This window comes from Apteryx mantelli, chromosome 13, assembly GCF_036417845.1.
Source record: "Apteryx mantelli isolate bAptMan1 chromosome 13, bAptMan1.hap1, whole genome shotgun sequence".
NCBI classification, from domain to species: domain Eukaryota; kingdom Metazoa; phylum Chordata; class Aves; order Apterygiformes; family Apterygidae; genus Apteryx; species Apteryx mantelli.
Window position 1 is genome coordinate 15,739,318 of NC_089990.1, and position 20,068 is coordinate 15,759,385.

At 36.4% G+C, this 20,068-nt stretch overlaps 1 protein-coding gene across 5 annotated transcripts in view; it reads left to right on the forward strand.

Annotated features, from left to right (window-relative positions):
* The first annotated feature begins 559 nt into the window (after positions 1–559).
* The window catches only part of FMR1 (fragile X messenger ribonucleoprotein 1), a 33,181-nt gene continuing 13,672 nt past the window's right edge, over positions 560–20,068 (forward strand). The window contains exons 1-11 of one of the 5 annotated variants that reach the window (XM_067304175.1): positions 758–824; positions 7,244–7,340; positions 9,293–9,345; positions 10,186–10,279; positions 11,314–11,385; positions 11,635–11,783; positions 12,860–12,953; positions 13,045–13,161; positions 18,038–18,208; positions 18,305–18,383; positions 19,947–20,056. In XM_067304175.1, the coding sequence (XP_067160276.1) occupies positions 7,320–7,340; positions 9,293–9,345; positions 10,186–10,279; positions 11,314–11,385; positions 11,635–11,783; positions 12,860–12,953; positions 13,045–13,161; positions 18,038–18,208; positions 18,305–18,383; positions 19,947–20,056 (960 nt within the window). In that variant the 5' untranslated portion in view covers positions 758–824; positions 7,244–7,319. Of the gene's footprint in view, positions 825–7,243; positions 7,341–9,292; positions 9,346–10,185; positions 10,280–11,313; positions 11,386–11,634; positions 11,784–12,859; positions 12,954–13,044; positions 13,162–18,037; positions 18,209–18,304; positions 18,384–19,946; positions 20,057–20,068 lie in introns of all 5 variants that reach the window. The other 4 variants (XM_067304176.1, XM_067304177.1, XM_067304174.1 and 1 more) reach the window with 4 other exon arrangements.

Consider the following 20,068-nt stretch of genomic DNA (forward strand, 5'->3'; position numbering starts at 1 on the left):
AGCCCTGCTTCTTTCATTCAGGAGGTCCCATCCCTCCCCCGCAGCTTCGACATGCTCCTGCTCCCCCCCGGGCTGGGGACCGCTTTAAACCAACGGTTCTGCCCCCGCCCAGTCACAAGGGCCTCTCAAAGCGGGTCGCGCTCTACCCCCCGCTTCTGATTGGCTGGGACGCGATGCCCAGGACGCAGTATCACTGGCCGGCCGGGCAGTCACTCAGGCGCGCAAGCCGAGGGGAGGCGGGGTGTGACTCGCAACTGCCGGGTTAGGTTGCCCCTTGTCGTTGCGGCTGCGCGCGCGTGCGGGAGGGGCGGGGTGCGGCGCGGCGCGGCGCGGGACGGCGCGCGGCCTGGCCGTTAGGCGGTCCGCGAGCGGGGCGTGCTGGCTGGAGCCCGTTGCCCGCCCCGCCCCCCTGCCCCGGGCCCGTCACGTGACGTGGGGTTACTGTTTACATTCGAAGCGGGCGCCACCGCGGCCCCCCCCCCCCCTCCGCGCGCCGCCCGGCGGTGACCGTTTCGCTTTCATTTCCGGGCGGGCGCGGAGCGGAGGCGAGAAGCGTCCCCACGGCGCCCCCCCGCTCGCCGGCAGCCTCGCCCTCCGCCCCTCGCGCAGCCCCACCCCCCTCGGGCACGGAGTGAACTGAGGTTCCCCCTCCCCTCCCCCTCCCCGGCACACATCCACCTCCTCCTCTTCCCCCTCCTGCGCCGAGAGCGAGAGAAAGGGAAGGGAGGAGGCGCCGGGCCTGGGTCTCCCGCACCGAGCCGCCGCGGCACAACATGGAGGAGCTGGTGGTGGAGGTGCGGGGCTCCAATGGGGCCTTCTACAAGGTACCGGGCGCTCGCGGCCGGGTCGGGCTGGGCCTCAGGGGAGGGAGTGGGGCCTGGGACAGGAGGAGGAGGAGGCGGCGGCGGTGGCGGCTCCTCCCCGCTCTGAGGGAAAGCGGGGGCCCTGGGGCAGGAAGAAGAGGAGGAGGAAGAGTGGGGTAGGGGTGGAGGCCTCGGCGAGTTCTCCGTGCCTGAGGAGAGGGCCCGGGCCTCTGCGTAGGAGGAAAGGGGAGCTCCGCCGCCCCAGGCCGAGGAAACTCGAGGCCTGATGAGAAGAGGAGGGAGGGAAGGCGAGAGAGGCCCCCGGCGTCTGAGGAGGCCTCGGGCCTTCCCCTATTGTGGGAAGGGGAAGCCGTCGCGCTGCCGGTGTGTTGGAGGCGGCGAGGAGGGCCCTGGGCCTTCCTCTCCTAGGCGCTGAAGCGAGGATCAGAGCTGGCGATGGGGCATTAATTGTTAAATCCTCAGCTTTCGTCGCTACTTAAGGAGAGTCTCCTTCGCTCTCCAGGTTTTCAGGAGAGCTGCCCTGCTAGTGGAAAGCGTTTAAGTCAGGGGAGGGAAGATAGAGGGGCAGCTTGTTAAATACACCTTCATGATGAAACGCTGTTGTGAATTGTTGCTTTTAATGCCATGTCTGGGAATACTGCCTACTGACATTAAAGAAAACATTGCTTGACCAAAAATACATGTGCTGAGTTTTTAAATACATTTAATTACGAAATGTACTTCTTACTGAAACTACTTAATAGTGTTCCATGTTTGTTTCCAAGCCCTTGTGCTGGTGCTGAATAAAGCCATCATTGAGCCTTGAACACATATCTGAGCATTTAATATCTTTATTAATACTGTGTAATATTGCTATTCCTTTGCCTGAGGTGGGGTTTATTAATCAGTGTATGGATAGGGTATACTTTGTAGTTCTACCCTATTTACAAAAAAATGCACAAATAGGGGGTTAGGGCCAACTATTGTTGAAGGCAATGGGCACTTACACCTATTATCAAAATACAAAAAAAAGTCACAGATCCGTTTGTGCAAGTTTACTGTTGTTTAAATGTTCCTAGTACTTTAAAAATTGGGCCTAGTTATTGTGCAACATCCAATATTTATGTTATCAATGAAGGAACAGGTAGAATTTCAGTCTGATGTTAGTGTGGTAGGGCAGGTTGGTATCCAAATAATACAGTTCTGACAGCTTTGAGTGTTTTTAAGATAAAAGAGCTCTTAAAAGTTTTTTTTAAAATATGTGTGATAACGTCTTTTGTCTTGCTTTCAAAATAAGTGTGTATGAAACAAGTTTTTAAGTGTGGTAAATAATGTATCTTGTGGGTTTGCAGTGTTGTAGGCAAAATCTGTATATAGCTTCTTGGAATTAAATTATTTAGTACTTTCAAAAATCAGTTTTAAGTTTTAACTATATGGTATTTGCTCTGAAGGGAACAGAAGGCATAAATATGTTGCTTAGGAAATAACTTTTAATAAGGCTTTTATCAAATTAATGCCAGTATTTACACACATCATGCAAAATAGATGATGATGAAAATGATATTATACATTCTCTCTAGTGACATTAAAGACACCTGGGAGAACTGAAAGCTGCTCTGTAGCTTTTTTTTTTTTTTGGTCACATTCAATTCTGATGGTATGGTGTCCTGTTCCTCTTCTTCCATAGGGTGCCCTCTTTCTTTCTGGTTGTTGTTTAGATGACAATTTCAGATGAGCATATATACTCATAGGAGAGTATTTACTAAGCACAGTTTAGTGTATCCAAGTTATAACACAAAAATTGCTTCCAGGTTGCGTATTATTCTTGCCTGTTAACTTTTAGAAATTCAAACATACAAATTTTTTGGGGTATCTTTTTAAGGTAATAGAATTTAACCAAGGGGACATAAATACACAAACTTCAGCTGCATTACCTGTCTAGATGGAGCATCACACTCAACATAAATGCAGAAACATTTTTTTTTAACTGAAAAAAAGAAAAAAAGTTAAAAATCTAACAGAATAATGTTTAATGAAAATCAGCACTTTTCCTCTTGCCTGAATTACTTGATTTTTTTAATTTTTTTTCTGTTTATCATAATGTCCAAGTATGAGTCTGTTATGAAGTAATTAATCTGTATGTTTTCTTGTGAGTTTTATGCCCATCTTGCAGACAGAAGATTTGATTTGCAAAATGATTTGGTTGACCCAGCATAATGTGAACTATGTTATGGCGTCAAGTACAGGTTTTAATTGCAAGATGATTTTATTTTTTCATTAAAAAATTTATTTAAACAGGCTCCTCAGAATATCTCTACAACAATAACACTGTAAACAAATCCAAAGCAAAACAATTTTTTACTCCATCTCATGGTTTACTGAGAGTAATAGCGATAACTTTTTTGGCTTTGAGTCATTCTGGAGTTCTTCATTAGAACTTGTAAATGTATTTAAAAAAACACCTATATCTTGATATTAAGACATGGAGGGGAGGACTATGAGGCTAGATTTGTGAAGGTTCTAAGTGGCGCAAGTAGGCACCTGATTGCCGCTTCAGGTTTTCATACCTCCTCTGTAGCTGTCTTTGAGGACCTCTATAAGTTCAAGTCCCTAAACAGTTCATTTTTGGGTGTACCCAGCAGTACCTTGGTCTTGAAAGTACGGAAGTGGTGCGTAATTGTTACCTAAGCCCCACCAAGAGTCATAAAGCAGGCTTTTCTCTGTAGGCCTTGATCCAGAAAGCATTCTGATGACACATCCGAAGGGGTCATATTCCACACAAAACATAGGAGATAGTTTTGATACCTCAGTAGTTTGAGTATGCATTCAGGATGTGGGAAATTTGAGAATTCAGTTTCATGCTGGTCAGGTGCACTATGTTTCAGAGAATTCTGGAGTCTGTTGCTTTGATCACTGTAGTGGAGACTAGTTTTTTTCTTAATGAAATTAGAATACCACTTGATGAATGCTTTTTATTTTCATGAACTTTTTCTCCTTGGTCAATATGATTCATTCCATGGAAAGTGTAGCACAGTCAATAAGCGTGATTCAGAGTAACCTTGAGGTAATTAATAATCTAGTGCCTACAGATGCTTTGTCATGACTTGATAGTGTTTTTGCTTGGCCCAGAATCCTTTGAAAGAAAAGATGAAATCCCACTTTTTTTTCCCTTTCTTTTAGGAAAAACAGTCCAACAAACGATCAAAACTGTGAATCCTAAGGGGAGGGAACTGTCTTTTTGGAGGTCACAGTTAAGAAACAAAATCTTGAAGATCTGGGCATATAGCTTGATCATAGCTATTAGGGCATATCTTTCCACATCTTCTCTTGTTGGTTAGTATAGATTTAGTAAACTGGGTTTTGAAATTCTTACCTCATTCCCAGAAGACTAGTACACAGTCCTCTGCCTGATTTTTTCCAGGACTAGGTTTAGACCTTATTTCCCTGTAAAAGGTGGACATGGTGGATGCCTTTCATGTTTGGGAGTGATTATCTCATCTATCCTTGCTAAAGATAGAAAGCATCCTGTTTATGAGGCACATAGTTTTGGAATAAGTTTTGATTCAACATCTATATGTTGTCTGTAATCAAATATTGCCATTTCTTGCTCTACAACCTTGTTAAACTCTTCCACGTCCTTCCCCCCACCCCAGTCCCAGTAGTTTCAGTATTTTGCCATTGTTTCCTTGTTTTTTTTAGATACTTCAGTTTTTTTCCATTGAAGTTATAAATGACAAAATCATTCTTCTTTTTTACTTCTTTATTACTTCAAGTCTTACTAGTAACAACTGTTCCCTTGACCTCCTGTTGCATTCTATATCAATTTTTTTCTTTGCTTCCAGCGTTCCACACAGTTACCTCATCAAGTATCGCCCATCTCTTTGTACATTTGCAATCCTGTCTTAGTCCTGAGGATGATAGCCTGTACCCTTTTTCTTCATTTAATTGTCACTTCTGTGATTGTTTTTTCCCTATTCTGTTTCTTTGGTATGTCTTTCTCAGATTTGATTAGCTAAGTAAGTTTCATTTTTTTCCTTTCAACGAGTATTAAATGTTATGCAATCAGTAGATGCACATTTATGTCAACATAGCATTTTTCATCTTAAAGAGTATTTTTCCTCCATTTTCATTTCTTATAGTTCATTATCCTTCATTATTAAAATGGTTGACAATGCTCATATCTGATTTAAGACTTAAAATATTCATGGCTTCTGGTGTCCTTATTTGTTCCTCTGAGGAGTCTGACGTTCCATTAAGCACAAAAATAAAGAGTATATTACTGTTTCCAGTAGTTCTTCTTTTGTATCTAATAATTCATGAAGTTTAGACATATCTTTCGAATATAAACTGTTTTTAGAATGCGAATGTGTTTGTGAAGTGCCGTAACATGTCAATGTTTGGGTTGTATTGGTTTTTGTACTCATTAGATCTGAGGCATGGAGATAAGTGTTAATGATTATGTGACGGAAAGTCAAATTCTGTGTTGAAAGTTTATCACCACTTGAATTTTTCACATTAGTGAAGAGCAAGGAGCTCTAGCCATTGTAGAATGTGCTTCTGTTCACAGAAGCAAAAGCAAACCTTTTTCATTATTTTGATTTTTTTGTTTACTTTTATTTATCACTGTTATTACTATTTAAAAAAAAAAGGTTTCTCAAGTTATTTTTCTTTTCTTGTCAAATCTTTTTATGCTTTTCACATACATGTTCATGTTCATGATAGCCTGTGTTCTGTTCCTTCTTGGGCATACATTTCAAACGCATATCTATGCGCCTTTATGTTTTAGTTTTCACACCCAGCTTGTACACTTTATTTTCCAAAAGATTGATGAGTTCTTATGATACCATTCTCTTAGTACTTTATGCAAAATCAGTACCATTTCTCTACCTTTACTGACGTCTGGGTCTGGACTGGCTGTGTTTCAGTGAATTTGGCTTACACTGTTAAAGGTCTGGCATCTTTTTAGCATTGTGTATACTTGCACATGTGTCACAGAATATCAGGAAACAATTGTGATAAATTTTAATTTTGGCTATCCGAATACATTAATAATTAAGTATTAAAAATATTTTTACAAGTACATAGAAAACTGAGTATATTTGGACTATAAAACACTGCCTACTACAGATTTGTTTAAATACTTTCAGTTGAGGGAAATTGACATAACAATAATATATACTTTAAAAATTGATGTGATCAAGGTATTTTGGGCTCTTTTTTTTTTTCCACTATAATATAGACTAGGAAAACTCATATGATCCAGGTATCTTGAGCATTTTTCTTCCTGTGTCACAAGAGAGCAGAATAAAAAAACTGTTTTCTGTGGAGAGGTGTGATCAGTCAACGAAGTATTAAATTATTAATATATTTTGTTTGATAAATTGTTTTATAAGCATAAATCTCATTATGGAGGTAGGCAGAACTGTTGTATATATTGCATAAATTTTACCTTTTTTTTTTTTGCAAGGCATCATTCCCTTTGTAAGATCAGCAAGGCTGGAAAATAAAGAACAAGTAACAAAGTGTTATAATACCAACTTTTTTGGTCAGACTGGAGTAAAAACCTTTGCATCTAATTGTGTTTGATTCTTCTGAACTCAGTGTAAACTAAAGACATGGTGTCAGTTTGATTATTTTCAGTAGTGCCATCTGTGTTGATGTTTCCTGTGTATGGTCAACAGTTATACTTAATGGTTCTGCTAGAGGTCTCTTTAAATCAGAGAAAAAGATTGTCCATAGTTAAATATTCTTTCAGTTAGCTATGTGTCCAAGTTTTACTTTTTCCAGATAACATAAGCACTAGACTGTTTAAAGGTCTTGGGGTAGTCTTCAGCTTGATAACTTACGTTGGTTTGTGATACTGTCTGGTTGGTTTGTTAATGGAAGGTGTTAGCATTAATACCACTCATTACTTACATTGCTGTAGTCACTAGGACTCTGCTCAAAATAACTTTAATGCAAAGTGCTTTGATTATAGGCAAAAACATTGTTTCAGGGAGTTTACTGTCATTATATGTTAGGAGTTATCAGATCTGGATATAAGATGTAGTCTTGCTCTTTGCTGCTCCCTAATTTATCTTTCTGTCATTTCCCATAATTTTTAAGGAGTGCTATGTAGATTGTCTCTTGTCATGTTCATCACTATACAGGGGCTTTTCCTCCAAGTATCTTTCATAATGGAAGAAGTGATTGTTGCTGTATTATGAATGTGAGAAAATTAAATATTGGCAAGTTTTTGAGGACACTGTTTTGTGTTACTTTTACCTGTTTTCCTTAAGGCTATTCAGTGCTCTCTGTCATTTCTGTTGGATTTGCTTCGTGAAATAACCTCAGCTTTTGCCTACTTAAGTGTTACTAATAATACTAAATTCTGTCCTTTTCCATTCTGTAGTGTGAAGGAGTCATGCCAAATATTTGATAGTGATTACAGTATTTTTCAGGTTTTAAAGGCATCCATTTCTGCTACATCTATAAGAATAGGTTCTTCAGAGCTGCACATGACAAACATTGGAAGAAATGTGGGAAGAACCTTTGAAGGTGATGTGCGTAATGTTGCAAAATGAGTCAGGACTACCATAGTATCTGTCAAGTGCATATCCTATTCTGGAATTTTCTTGCAGTAGAAAGAACAATATAAAACATTAGATAAATCCTCAATATCCAGAATGATTCTCTGGGAGTTCTATTGCCTTTTTATACCAACAGTACTTTAAAAAAATAAATAGCATTTCTGTACTGATATCAGCATGGTACTGAGGTGCGGTTTTAGATCTGTTTTGTATCATGTCATGAAAAATATCACCCATGCTTGTAATTTGCTTGGAAAGAATATCTTGGAATTTTAAAATATGTAATTATGTAAGTGCTATTAGAAAATGTTTTAAATATATTAATGCTTTGTAAAGGAGCTTCTTTACAATAATAATAAACTTTCCAGTAACTTTTTGCTTACTCTTACAATACTGTGAGAGATGAGCAAACTGTAAAATAATTCTTTGGTGTTGTAGTTGTGACTTTGCTCTGACTTCCCATGGAGGTAGTATTAGTTATTTTCAGATTATTAACTAGCATTAAACTTCTTTCTAGTACTGAGTGTCTCCGAGTAATGATAGGTGTGCACATGTACTGTTTAATTTCAGTAGAATCAACTCTTTGTGCTCTTTATTGGTCATCAGGTTTTGCTTGATGCTGAGATGCTGCTATAACTCAGAAAATACTTGAGAATACTTCCTAAAGGAAAAATATAGGAAGAATTTGTGTTTTTACCATTTAGACTTACATAACAGAAATTCTTAAGTTCTTGTGCATCTTCTAGGAATCTTGAAATGGGAGTAGAATTAAATGTTCCACAGTTCAGTATCTAACTTTTCTTCAGAAGTGTTAGCAAAATTATTTTCAATTTATTGAAAGTTTTTTGCTCTACTAAGAGTTATCTCCATTGATAGAACAAACTTTTATAGTCTGTCTTGTTCATGGGCTTTTACCTACCTTGCAAGAATATGCTACACATATATATACACGTGGACAAATATTAGTGGAATATAGACACTATATATCAATAAGTATTTTTTCAGCACTTTTCCAATGTTTATATCTGTTTCAGCAGTTTGGAAAACTATTAAAAAAAAAAAATCCCTGATTGCTCCATGACCTCTGTCATCTGAGGCTATGAAAAATATTTTCATTAGAAAATCCCAAAGTTGCTTAAATGGAGTATTAGTCTTGCTGTTCTGTACATGGGGGAGGTTAAGGCATAAAGCTGAAGACTGATCGAAGGTTGTTCAACTGAGTAGCATAAGTGGGGAAAAGCCTTCCCAGGGCTGTTGAATCTTAGTGCTATGCTGTGCTTCATGTTTGCATGGGAGACCTAGCACAACAGCTGTCCATCCCCTAGAAGAAAACTAAAGAAAGGCTGCAGTGCATTTCACTTAAGGTCATGCATGAAGGAAGTTGTGTGATGAAGGAAATGTGGGAAGGTTGTGCTGAAATGGGTATAGATGAATCTTGATGATTTGATATTCAAACTTGTATTGAGATAAAAGAGAAAAGAGGCATGATGTTTCTTTTTAAAAAGAAAAAAGTAGTCCTGAGATGGTTTAATTTCTATACTATAGTTCTGTCAAAATACCAGAAACATGATATATATTCCTGCATTTTTAAACTGTAGTTGTAGAACTCTTCAGAACAATCTTGTCATTTGTTACTTGTCCTTCTTGTCCTACTTGTTACTTCTAAAAAACAGAATGAATGTATGGCTCCAGCATTCTATATGTGTATCAGTACGCTGGCAGTCATGTATCCAAGAAGGTTATCAGTTTTCTCTTGTATGCATTTTATATAAGACTACTGCAAAATTTAAAAGGCTGTCTTGAAACCATACTTGAATTTTGTTTTATCACATCTGTGAAAGGAGTTGTATGAGTTTAAAATTTTTAAAAATATCCACAGGTAGACAGTAACTGTTTTTTGGGTTTTTTTTTCCTACACAGGCATTCGTAAAGGATGTACATGAAGATTCTATAACAGTTTCATTTGAAAACAAGTAAGTATATTGCTGATGTTATACCTAAAAATGGTACAGCATTCCAACCTTGCATTTGATTAACCTAAATATGACCTAATGATGGAGAATAGTGTATCCTAGATACTCCAGTCTTGCTGCTAGCATTGTTTTAGAATTACGTTTAAGATATTTGCTATGTTGTGCAACTTCTGTTTAAATGCTTCTAATAGTTTAAATCTTTTTTTGAAATACGAAACTATAACAAGATTGGTTTTGCTGGGAAGATGAGGATGTTGTTATTGATCATGTAAGTTGTTTGCACAAGTCAGCAGTTTAAATGTACCATGAAGAGACCTTCTGTCTCTTGTGACTATCTTATTTTTAGATTTACCAAATTACATTATCACAAAATTTGTTATATAGAGAAGTATAAATACAAGAGTTTTAAGACAGAAATGGACCAATATTCCTTTCCCATTGCTTAGTGGCACAAAAATTTAACCTTCCATTATACTGTGTTTAGTTCAGGTTTTGTTTCCTTCAGGGAGAAAACAATACACTACTACATATTTTTTCCTATGTATCTGTATGGTTGTAGCATCATCTGTTGTATTTTGGAAATTGTTTGCTCGTTTCTTTAAAAATATCTTATCTGGAAGATTTTAAGACGGTGCAAGTGACGTCAGGGATTCATTTAAGATTCCTAATGGTCACTTTTTTTTATATTAAATATGCACTGAATTACATTAATTTACCTTTTAATACATATGCACAAAAGCTCCACAAATTTTAAAAATGTAAAATTAACTGACTGAAAACACTACTTTTTTTTTTTTTAAGTGGAAGTGTTTAGGCCATTCAGTGTATTTTTGTTTGCAGCTGGCAACCAGAGAGACAAATACCATTCCATGATGTGAGGTTTCCACCACCTGCAGGCTATAATAAAGATATAAATGAAAGTGATGAAGTAGAGGTATGTATGCTACATTAACAATATTTATTTTAGGAAATGAGAGAATTCAAGATGGAAAATGTCAACTAAATCAGCAGGAGGTTTGCCTGCATGTTATATGCTGCCACCTTTTTGATTCTAAGCACTGCGTAAAATATAATGTGAAGCATGTCATCTAAGAGATATTTCGACAGTTGTAAACTATAGAGCTGTTTTGGAATTCCAGTGATATTCATGATCTCCAAAAGGTCACGGTTAGGTTATCAGCTGATTTGCAAACATGATTACAGTTTCTTTGATTACAGATCAGTTCTTTACAAGAACTGAATTAATCTGGAAACAGGTGCAGTGTTAGCCTGGACTGTAGTTCTTTAGCTGTAACTTAATAATGCCTATATATTATCAAAACTTCATGTTGAATGAGGAGGTTCGCATCATATGTGTGTGTGTGTATATGTACATACATATATATGTATGTAGAGTGAGAGTCTGGTCTTAATATGATACATTACCAAAACATCCTTGTTTCATGATTATAGAACTTAAAAAGGGTGGGGGGAGAACTCTAAATGTTTACATTTTGCTTGCATGCTGTTTGAGTTTATTTTGATTTGACAAATGAAACAATGGCAAAACATTTTAGTTTAAGTGTGCCCAATATCATGTATGTGCTAAAGTATGGCCATCTTCCCCCCCCTGCTCCGCTGGCAAAACCTCTTGAGAGCTACACACAATTAGAAGAGTTGTTAATTAAGTATTAACTGGTATGAAGTCTGAATTATCTCTTTTCTGACCATACAGAAGATTGATGCAACTGTTGCTGTAGAGCTTGGGTACAATATTACTTATTTATACAATCTTACATATGTAATTGTATATCCTACCTATACTGGCAATGGACATTTCAGCTGTTACGTTGCTCCTATTGGTACATAAAGTCTCCAATTTAAATAGTTTGATGCTTTCTGCACCTTATAGCAGACTTACTGATCATATTAGGATGTCTTACAAGATACTACAGATATATAATGTGTATATATATATATATTTTTTAGGTTTATTCCAGGGCAAATGAAAAAGAACCCTGCTGCTGGTGGTTGGCTAAAGTGAGAATGATAAAGGGTGAGGTAGGAATATACATATATCTATATCTATATACACACTTTTTATATTTATGTACGCAGTGACTTTTTAAGTTGTCCCACTTCATTTTAAAATAATTTATTGATTAGGACTGCCTCAATTAATGTTAACCTTGACTGAAAAAGTTCAAATTTGACTTGTACAGTTAACAGAAATGCTTTTCACTTCACAGTGTAATTCTTACTCTTGTCATAAAATGTGTAGCTTGGATGATTTTATTATTTTTATATCAGTTTTACGTAATAGAATATGCAGCCTGTGATGCTACATACAACGAAATTGTCACAATTGAGCGTTTGAGATCTGTGAACCCCAACAAACCTGCAACAAAAGATACTTTTCATAAAATCAAACTGGAAGTTCCAGAAGATTTAAGGCAAATGTAAGTACAATTGTTTCTTGTTCATAATTTGTTTCCAAAATATAGGTAACTTCTTAAACCTGAGACAAGAAGGAATAAAAATGCTTTTCACTACTTGAAATGAGTTTTTAAGGTTTTCACATATGAATGCAGAAAACACAAATGTTGACGTGATTACAGTTCAGAAATGGCAAAGATGATGCTTGAAATGCCGTTCAGTCCTGCAGGAGGAAATACCCTCTCCACAGCTTAAGGCTTGTGTGCAATATAGATTAAGGTTTTTATTCTTATGGCTGTTTAGTGATGAGTATAAATTTACTTGGATCCATTTTTTGTCAACTTTGTTTAAAGACAAAAGAAAACACTATGCCATATGTTATAGTTTATGGGGTATTTTAATGATGACTACGGAAATAGTTGTAACAATAGCCAAAACATGCCATAGTATGATATAAGAACAACTAATTGCAGTTTTCTTCTACAACACTGACGTGTCATTCACAGACGCATATAGCTTTAAAACACGGGTTATATTGACTTCCTTTTTTAAGTTCAGATCATTTCCTGGTGCTTTCTTGAGATACATATTATTGACCTAATGTAGAATAAGCTACAAACTGATTAAGCTAAGAATTTTTGAATTTAATGTTATAGCACATAAATTCACTAAGTGACTATATGGAAGAAGCCTATAGAAGCAAAACACAGCATGAGATGAACATAAGGTCATTGGAATGCTGCAGTGGTTACAGTGAAGATGCATAGTACTAGTTCCTGGTGTGCTCAGTGTTTCAGACTAGCTGGATGTAATGACTGTAGCTTTTTTATTTAAAGTTTTGCTCAACTGTTGTGTTATTTCATAGATATACATGTAGATAAATTTCCTCCCAAAATTTATAATCTTACTTGTGTGAAAAAATCAAGATAAGATTAATAAATAAATAACGGAATAAAATAACATGCATGAAAAGTGAGAATTTGAAAATAGATTTTCTTATTTATTCTATTATTTTTTTCCTTAAAAAAGGAATCTTTTTGGTTGTGATACATAAATGCAGCAAGTATTATTTCTAACTTTATAGCATTTTTATTATCAGGTGTGCCAAAGAATCTGCACATAAGGACTTCAAAAAGGCAGTTGGAGCATTTTCTGTAACATATGATTCTGAAAACCACCAGCTTATTATTTTGGTAAGTACACCTGTCTAACCGTACCAGTTGCAGTGGTTTGTTTTGAAAAGTTCATTTGTAAAATACTGTGTTTTCTTTATTAATAATTTAGTCAATCAATGATGTAACAACAAAGCGGGCAAATATGCTGATTGATATGCACTTTCGAAGTCTTCGTACCAAGTTATCCCTGATTTTGAGAAATGAAGAAGCTAGCAAACAGCTGGAGGTATGTTACTTGTTTTCCCTGAAATAAACTGAATGCAAAAACTCTTGGGCATTTGTTAGCTAGTAGGACTTACATTGGGATGAAAGTAATTATTGTGTAATGATACTATTTTTGATGTTAGAGACAGATGGAGCCATAACCCTAACAAAGGATTTCACAATTGAAGGGCCTGTTCTTACAAAGGCTCACTTTTATCCAGTCCTGTTTTAATCAGCAGGATTTTGTGTGGCATTAAATACCAAATAGGTGTATACACACACAGTTAACACTTTTTTCGTAGTTTGAACCATAAAATAATTGCCCACTGTTGCGCTGACAGTGCCACGTATCTGATAGCTTTAGATTCTTGTTTTTGAATATAGCTAGGATTGGATATACCATGACATTGAGATGGATTAGAACTGGCTCTTGCAGTAGAAATGGAAGTCTGTACCCACATGGATCCATTAAAAAAAAAAAAAAGATAGCAGTAAAATATGGAAGTAATGCATAAGGTAGCATAAAAACAAACACAGTGAAAATTAGAGATAGAAATATAGGAAGGGGTGAGACTGTTGGTAGGATGTATGAAGGGAGTGGTATATCTGTAGATAAAATGTTAGCAAATCATCTTACAGCAGATACAGCTTCTGATATTCCTGTGATCGAAGAGTGGGTGTTGACTAGCAAGAAGCTTGACTCATACTTCTCCATGGAAAAAAGAGTAGGCTAGGAAATAAGGGTATCTTTATACCGTAGAATTAACATTTCTTTATGGCTTCTTTTTCTTATCTACAAATAAGGAAAAAATCAATATTTCTGAAGACTTCTCTTTAGATTCACTGACAAGAACTGGAGGTACCAGTAGAACTATTGTAATTCAGGATTTTATATGGGCATATACCACCTCTGTTATTTTAGAGTGAGGTTTCTTTTTATTTTTCTTCCTCCAAGGGTTACATCTGTTTTTGTTTAACTTGAAGTGGTGTATAATGTAGTAGTTATTTAAAGTAATAGTTCAGGCCTCTTGCATGCAGTAGATGCACCCACAGCTGATTACAAGAAGTTCTTTTTTGTTAGTCTCTTGATTTCTGAATTTCTGAGGTGTAATCCAAGTTTGTTTAGGTCATATTTTTTTTCAAGATCAAGAAAGGACCAGTTTCCCTTCATTGGTGCTCTTTCTTGAGCACCTCATTGTAGCTCTTCAGTAATTCATTATTCTTTATCTTCCTCCAGAGCTGACAGTTGTGTGGGCAGTTTACCTCTTGAAGTGCAAAGTATTATTTTGGAGGTGGGAAGAACTACAACAACCTTTTTAGAGCTAATTCTCTTTACCTGCCCCCACAAATGCATGTGCCAGCAGCCTGATTCCTTTCCCAAACTAATCTTGGATTTTTGCTCTCATCATAAGCCTGAAACTTTTTGCTACTGATTCTGACTAGAAAACCTTTATTGGACTTCAGGTTCTATCTGAACAGTAGTTAAAAGCTAAGGTTGTTGTGAGATAAATATATATGGTTATAATTTTCAGTGTGACAACAGTTGGCAGATGTATTGATATTTTTCATTTTGTTGTTTGTGTTTTCTGTACTTTTATTAAATATGCCAATTTCAGCCAAATTGGAAACAAAAGAGATTTCAGATAGTAAAATTCATACTTGTGCTTCCGGTTGAATGTGTCTAATTGACATACAATCAGACTGTACATGTCTATTTGCTGAAATATTTAGTTCATGCTTTGGGCTTTAATGTATTATTATTAACAGTTCATTGTTTCCATCAAATAAAATCCTTTGTATGTCTTGAACTCTCCTAACTATACATGTCTCATTGACACTTTTTTATTCCGTTAGTTTTACCTTTTCTGTTTTCTGAGCTATAATCGCTATACTAGCTTCTTTTTTAGTTCCATTTGTTGTATCTTGTACCTTCTTTCTTTTTTGCGTATTGGCTTCTTGACCTGCATGGCCTTCTCAAGTGTAACTTTTAGAGCATCAAGTAAAATAACCAGTTATTTTTGTTTGCATAATTTTTCCAGTGGGTGTGGTTTAGTTCTTAGTTTGACATGCTAAAGTGCCCAAATCTGCAAATACTTGTTTTGCATTCTAGTTTGTATTTTATTCTGTCTGAAAGTAATTCAGTCAGGGCCTCTACCTAGCTATTAATTCATTTTATTTGTATAGTTATTTCTCCTTAATCTGTCAAGAAGAAAGTAGAAGACAGGATTTCCTATGTCTGGATACAGTACATCTTGAAATACATAATTTACAGACGTTCTAATAGTATTTTAGTATGGATAATATAACTGCAGTCTGATTGTCATAGTCAAGGTCTCTTATGATGATGCAGCTTCATCTTCTCTACATATTTTAGATACTTGTTTTAACAACTGGTTTGTTCACTTGGTCATCCTGTTCTCTATACTGATTTGGTGGCCTGTAGCAGATGTCAGCTAGCATATCAGCATCTGGATTATCTGTTGGAATGTAGATTTGTAAGCATTCAAAGTAATGTTTGATTTCTGAGTTGTCTGTGATTTAGTTAATGAAATGTTTGATAGAGCTCTGAATATATGAAGTATTTCATAATGCCTTTGGATGCTTACCGCTGTCTGCTGTAGCCAATTCTCTGTGTGATGGATGTAATGCAGGTCATTTATCAACAGTTTTAAGCTGACTGGGTCAGATAATGGTAGCATTTTAGCTGGGAGAGAACAGAGCTTAGTGTGGGCCACTTGATGTTTTCTCAACCTCTGTAGAGTTCCATATTGTTGAGGTTGAACTTTTATTAGTGTCCAAACTTACTAATTTAAAGTGGGTTGATATATGTCTCTGCAGTAGGCTTGTCTCTGCAACTTTGATTGCAATGCAAAAAAATCCGTGGGGTTATATATCTTGGCTCTGGAAAGACAATACACAGCTTTATCCATTTTTTTGTTTTTGTTCCCCCTCCCCTTGCAAAACATTCTTTCCATTTTTCTTAATAGAGAATTTCCAACAGAGAGAGTCTGTCTTCTCTGGGTGCATTAAGTTATTGTTCCTTTCATGTGGTCTGTTATGCTCAGGCATTTGTGAATAGTGCACATATTTTTACATAAGAATTTTACTCACTTTGGTAAATTATGACATTTTTTGCACACTTCATGTTTGCTCTTTGTGGATTTAAGTATAGTGACTTCCTTTAAATGTATGACAACTTCATTGCCATAAACAATGTATGTTTCTTTTTATGTATTTATATTTTATCTATTTCTCGCCATATGTTTCTTTAGTTCTCACAGTAACCAAACTTAGTGATTTTACTGTCTTATATAGTGCAAGCATCCCTACAAGAAAACTGCATCTGTTTGTTTTTTGAAAGTGTGATAAGGCTGCATAGGAGAAAGTTATCAGTCATTATTTTTGTCTTTGTAAACAAGTGATTGTTTTTGAAAAAGACAGAAAGCCCACTTTTCTGCAACAGTTTCCCCTTTGCTTGACCTGTTCTGAGCTGCACACAATTCAACATTTCCTGAGTATGTTTCCTTGCACTCATGGGGTCTGTTCATGCTAATAATCTGAGCCATGTAGGATTGACAGAGACTGTTCATATCAATGTCGAATTGTATGGATGGTGCCAAAATCTAGGTTTCTTGCCCATTTGAGTATTTTCTGCACTGTCCAACTCCAGAATGTTTTGTAAGATATTTCTCAAAAACCTCCTTCTGTTCCCAGCTGTCTTCTGCATGCTTGCCTTGTGGTGGAAGTTTTATACAGTTAAGAAAATGTTGAAACTGTATTTTACATATGGGCACATGTGTATATACGTGTGCAGTAAATCAGAGCTTGCTAATGTAGTTGGAAGGTGAACTTGGAAACTGAGGCCTGCTTTAGAAAGTTGTTTACAATGGTCATTGGAGTCATCTTTTTTCCTGCTTGTTACATTGGTTTTTTTGTGCAAATCTTATCCAGGTTACTAGTAGGTATATTTTTTTCAAAGTTGTTTTAGAAATCCTATGCCAGATCTGAAAGACTTTTTGCTTGATATCTTGCTTTGTGTAGGAGATCCTTATTGTGATCCTGCAAGCCATTTTGTAGTGTTAATTAGATTTTAGCAGCTTTATGCAAAGGTGATCAGAGTTGCAAAAAGAGTATTTAATTTGAGGGTACTTGGGCCTCACACAGGTGACTCAGTCTATTCATTTGTATAGTCTCTAGTCGTCATTACTGCCCTATTGAAGCAGGGAATTTTGTCTTAACAGCATGTGACTGTTTGAGAGTCTCAGACTGACCCTTCTGTATTGGTAGAAGTGTGTGATTCCTGTATGAAAATTCCTAAGATGATACTTATCTGAAATTCAGCAACGTTGCAGTTATACCTTTATTTCTGTGTTGTCTTGCATAGAAATTGATTCTTCATTTTATTTTTTTTAATGCACGCTAGGTATCCACATAGTTACTCTGTTTTCTCTGTAAGCTTTGTGACCGGTGACTGAGTTATTGCTGTTTCCCCCTAGCTATTGATATGGATGTATTTTTTTTTCCCCAGAGATCACAGGGTTTACTTTAGTAATCAATACTTAACTCTCTAATTTTACTTTTTTATATGAACACTGTCTTACCTAGTAACACTTTTGATAGCCATAGATACTGTGTAATTCAAAATATAGAGGTGTCAAGACAAGTAGAAATTAACTTTATTTTAATATTTGAAAAGATAGTATGTTGGGACTTCTTTTTAAAGAATACTCTTGTGAGTGTTTTTGAAGTGAAAATAAATGCATTAAAAGGATTGTTTAAAATGAAAAGTAAGCCAAGTACCTGAGTAAAGAATCAGCTCTAAATTAATATTGATTTTCCCCCCTACCCTTGAATGTACTAAAAATCAAAACAAACTAACAGTATCTGTTTTTCTTCAGAGTTCTAGACAACTTGCATCACGATTTCATGAACAGTTTGTTGTACGTGAAGACCTAATGGGTTTGGCCATTGGCACTCATGGTGCTAATATTCAGCAAGCCAGAAAAGTCCCTGGAGTAACTGCTATTGATCTCGATGAAGATACCTGCACATTCCATATTTATGGAGAGGTAAGTTCCCTTCTCCACAGCTTTACTTTAAAAAAAAAAAAAAAAAAAAAAAAAGTAGAACTGAGTGGGTTTCTCTCCTACACCGGTCTGTTTTAGGATCAAGATGCAGTGAAAAAGGCAAGAAGTTACCTTGAATTTGCTGAAGATGTCATACAAGTCCCAAGAAACTTAGTAGGTATGTCAATTCTGGAAAATAACTGAAACATTAAGGAAAAATGTCTTCTGAGAACTGTTGTTCCCTTTTAGAAGGGGAGGACAGTATAAAAGTTTGAAGAACTTCTCTTTGAATGAGTTGTGTGTGGTACAAAGTTTTTTTTGGATTTTATTTTTTTTTCTGGCTCCTTGCAGATTTTTTCTAGATGCAGTTACCTACAATACACTGACAATGATAGATAGCCTCCTGATTTGCAACTCGGAGATCCCTTAGACCAGAAGCATTACACTTTATATTTAAAAGCAAGGTAGAATAGCTTCTGGCTTGAGCCAAAGAATTAAGTGACTTCTTCCGAAGATCTCTGAGAGGTGTTCAGCTATGCAGTGGATAAATCTGCTGTCTCACATTTTCTGAGTCATCATTTCCTGGACTAGTATTTGTCTTTTTGATTGTCTTTGTACATTTGAAATATTGTTAGTTTAGAACCAGCATTGTGGGATGAACTGAATGCCAGGTTAAGGCACCCAATGATTAAGAAAATACCCCCCAAAACATTTAATAGAGTTCCATTAATGAAGGCCCCAAGAATGCATGCAGTCATTGTGAATAAATTCTTAATGCGTTATTGCTATAAAACAACACAAAAATACATAGTTTAATTCAAAAGGTAACGAAGATTACTGAATGCCTTAAAATGTGTTTGTGTGTATACATCCATACATATGGTATACTATATATAGATACACACACACACTTCTAGATGCAGATACTTCAATAGCTTGTCAGGCATGTATGAAAGTTGGTGTTGAAGCAGTGTGAAATTTTTGTAGCTCTGGGACTAGTACTTTGTCACAAATGTGGCCCCTCATCTCTATAGCAATTTAAAAACAATAGATGTAGAGTAGGCACACTTATTTGTAAGCTTCTGTTATATTTACCAATGATGTGTGATGAAATGAAATACCGTATACTCAACAGAAGTTTTTGACTCTCAGAGCAGCCTTTGTGGTCAAGGAAGAGCATATTGGCCATGTCTTGTCATGTTTTCTACAAATGTGTAGGAATTAAAAATTCATGCTAACAACCTTGAAATACAAAAATGAGATTTTATTTAGCTTTGAACAGTAGGAACAATGTCTTTTGTGTTTAAGAGGGGTTTAATTAAGGTTTTATTTTTGATTTTTTTAATGAATTCTAAGTTATTTTCAAATATCTCTAAAAAACTTAGTTTCTGAGAAGAGAATTTTACCAGTCTTGCCTGAACAATATTGTCAGTAATATCAGAAAATCTCATTAACTAAAATTTTTAAAAACAAATTAATGATTTTGCTTTGCTTTAGGATAATAAAATACCTCTCTTCCTGTATGCTGCAGTGGTTGCTTTGAAGTATTATTAAAGTTAATGTCCCAGGTTTATTTAGACATGTTAGTCCATGGCTCATTGACTAAATCTTTGTTACGAACTATTAAGTCATTTTTGACAAGTTCTTGCACTGGTACTAAACCATCTTTTTAAATTAAAGTAACACTTTCAGGTTTGGGGGAGAGCCCTAACAATGGAATGTTTGTATGTTCTTTATGTAGGAAAAGTAATAGGAAAAAATGGAAAACTGATTCAGGAGATAGTGGACAAATCGGGTGTTGTAAGAGTGAGAATTGAGGCTGAAAATGATAAAAATATTCCACAAGAGGAGGTATGTTTTTGG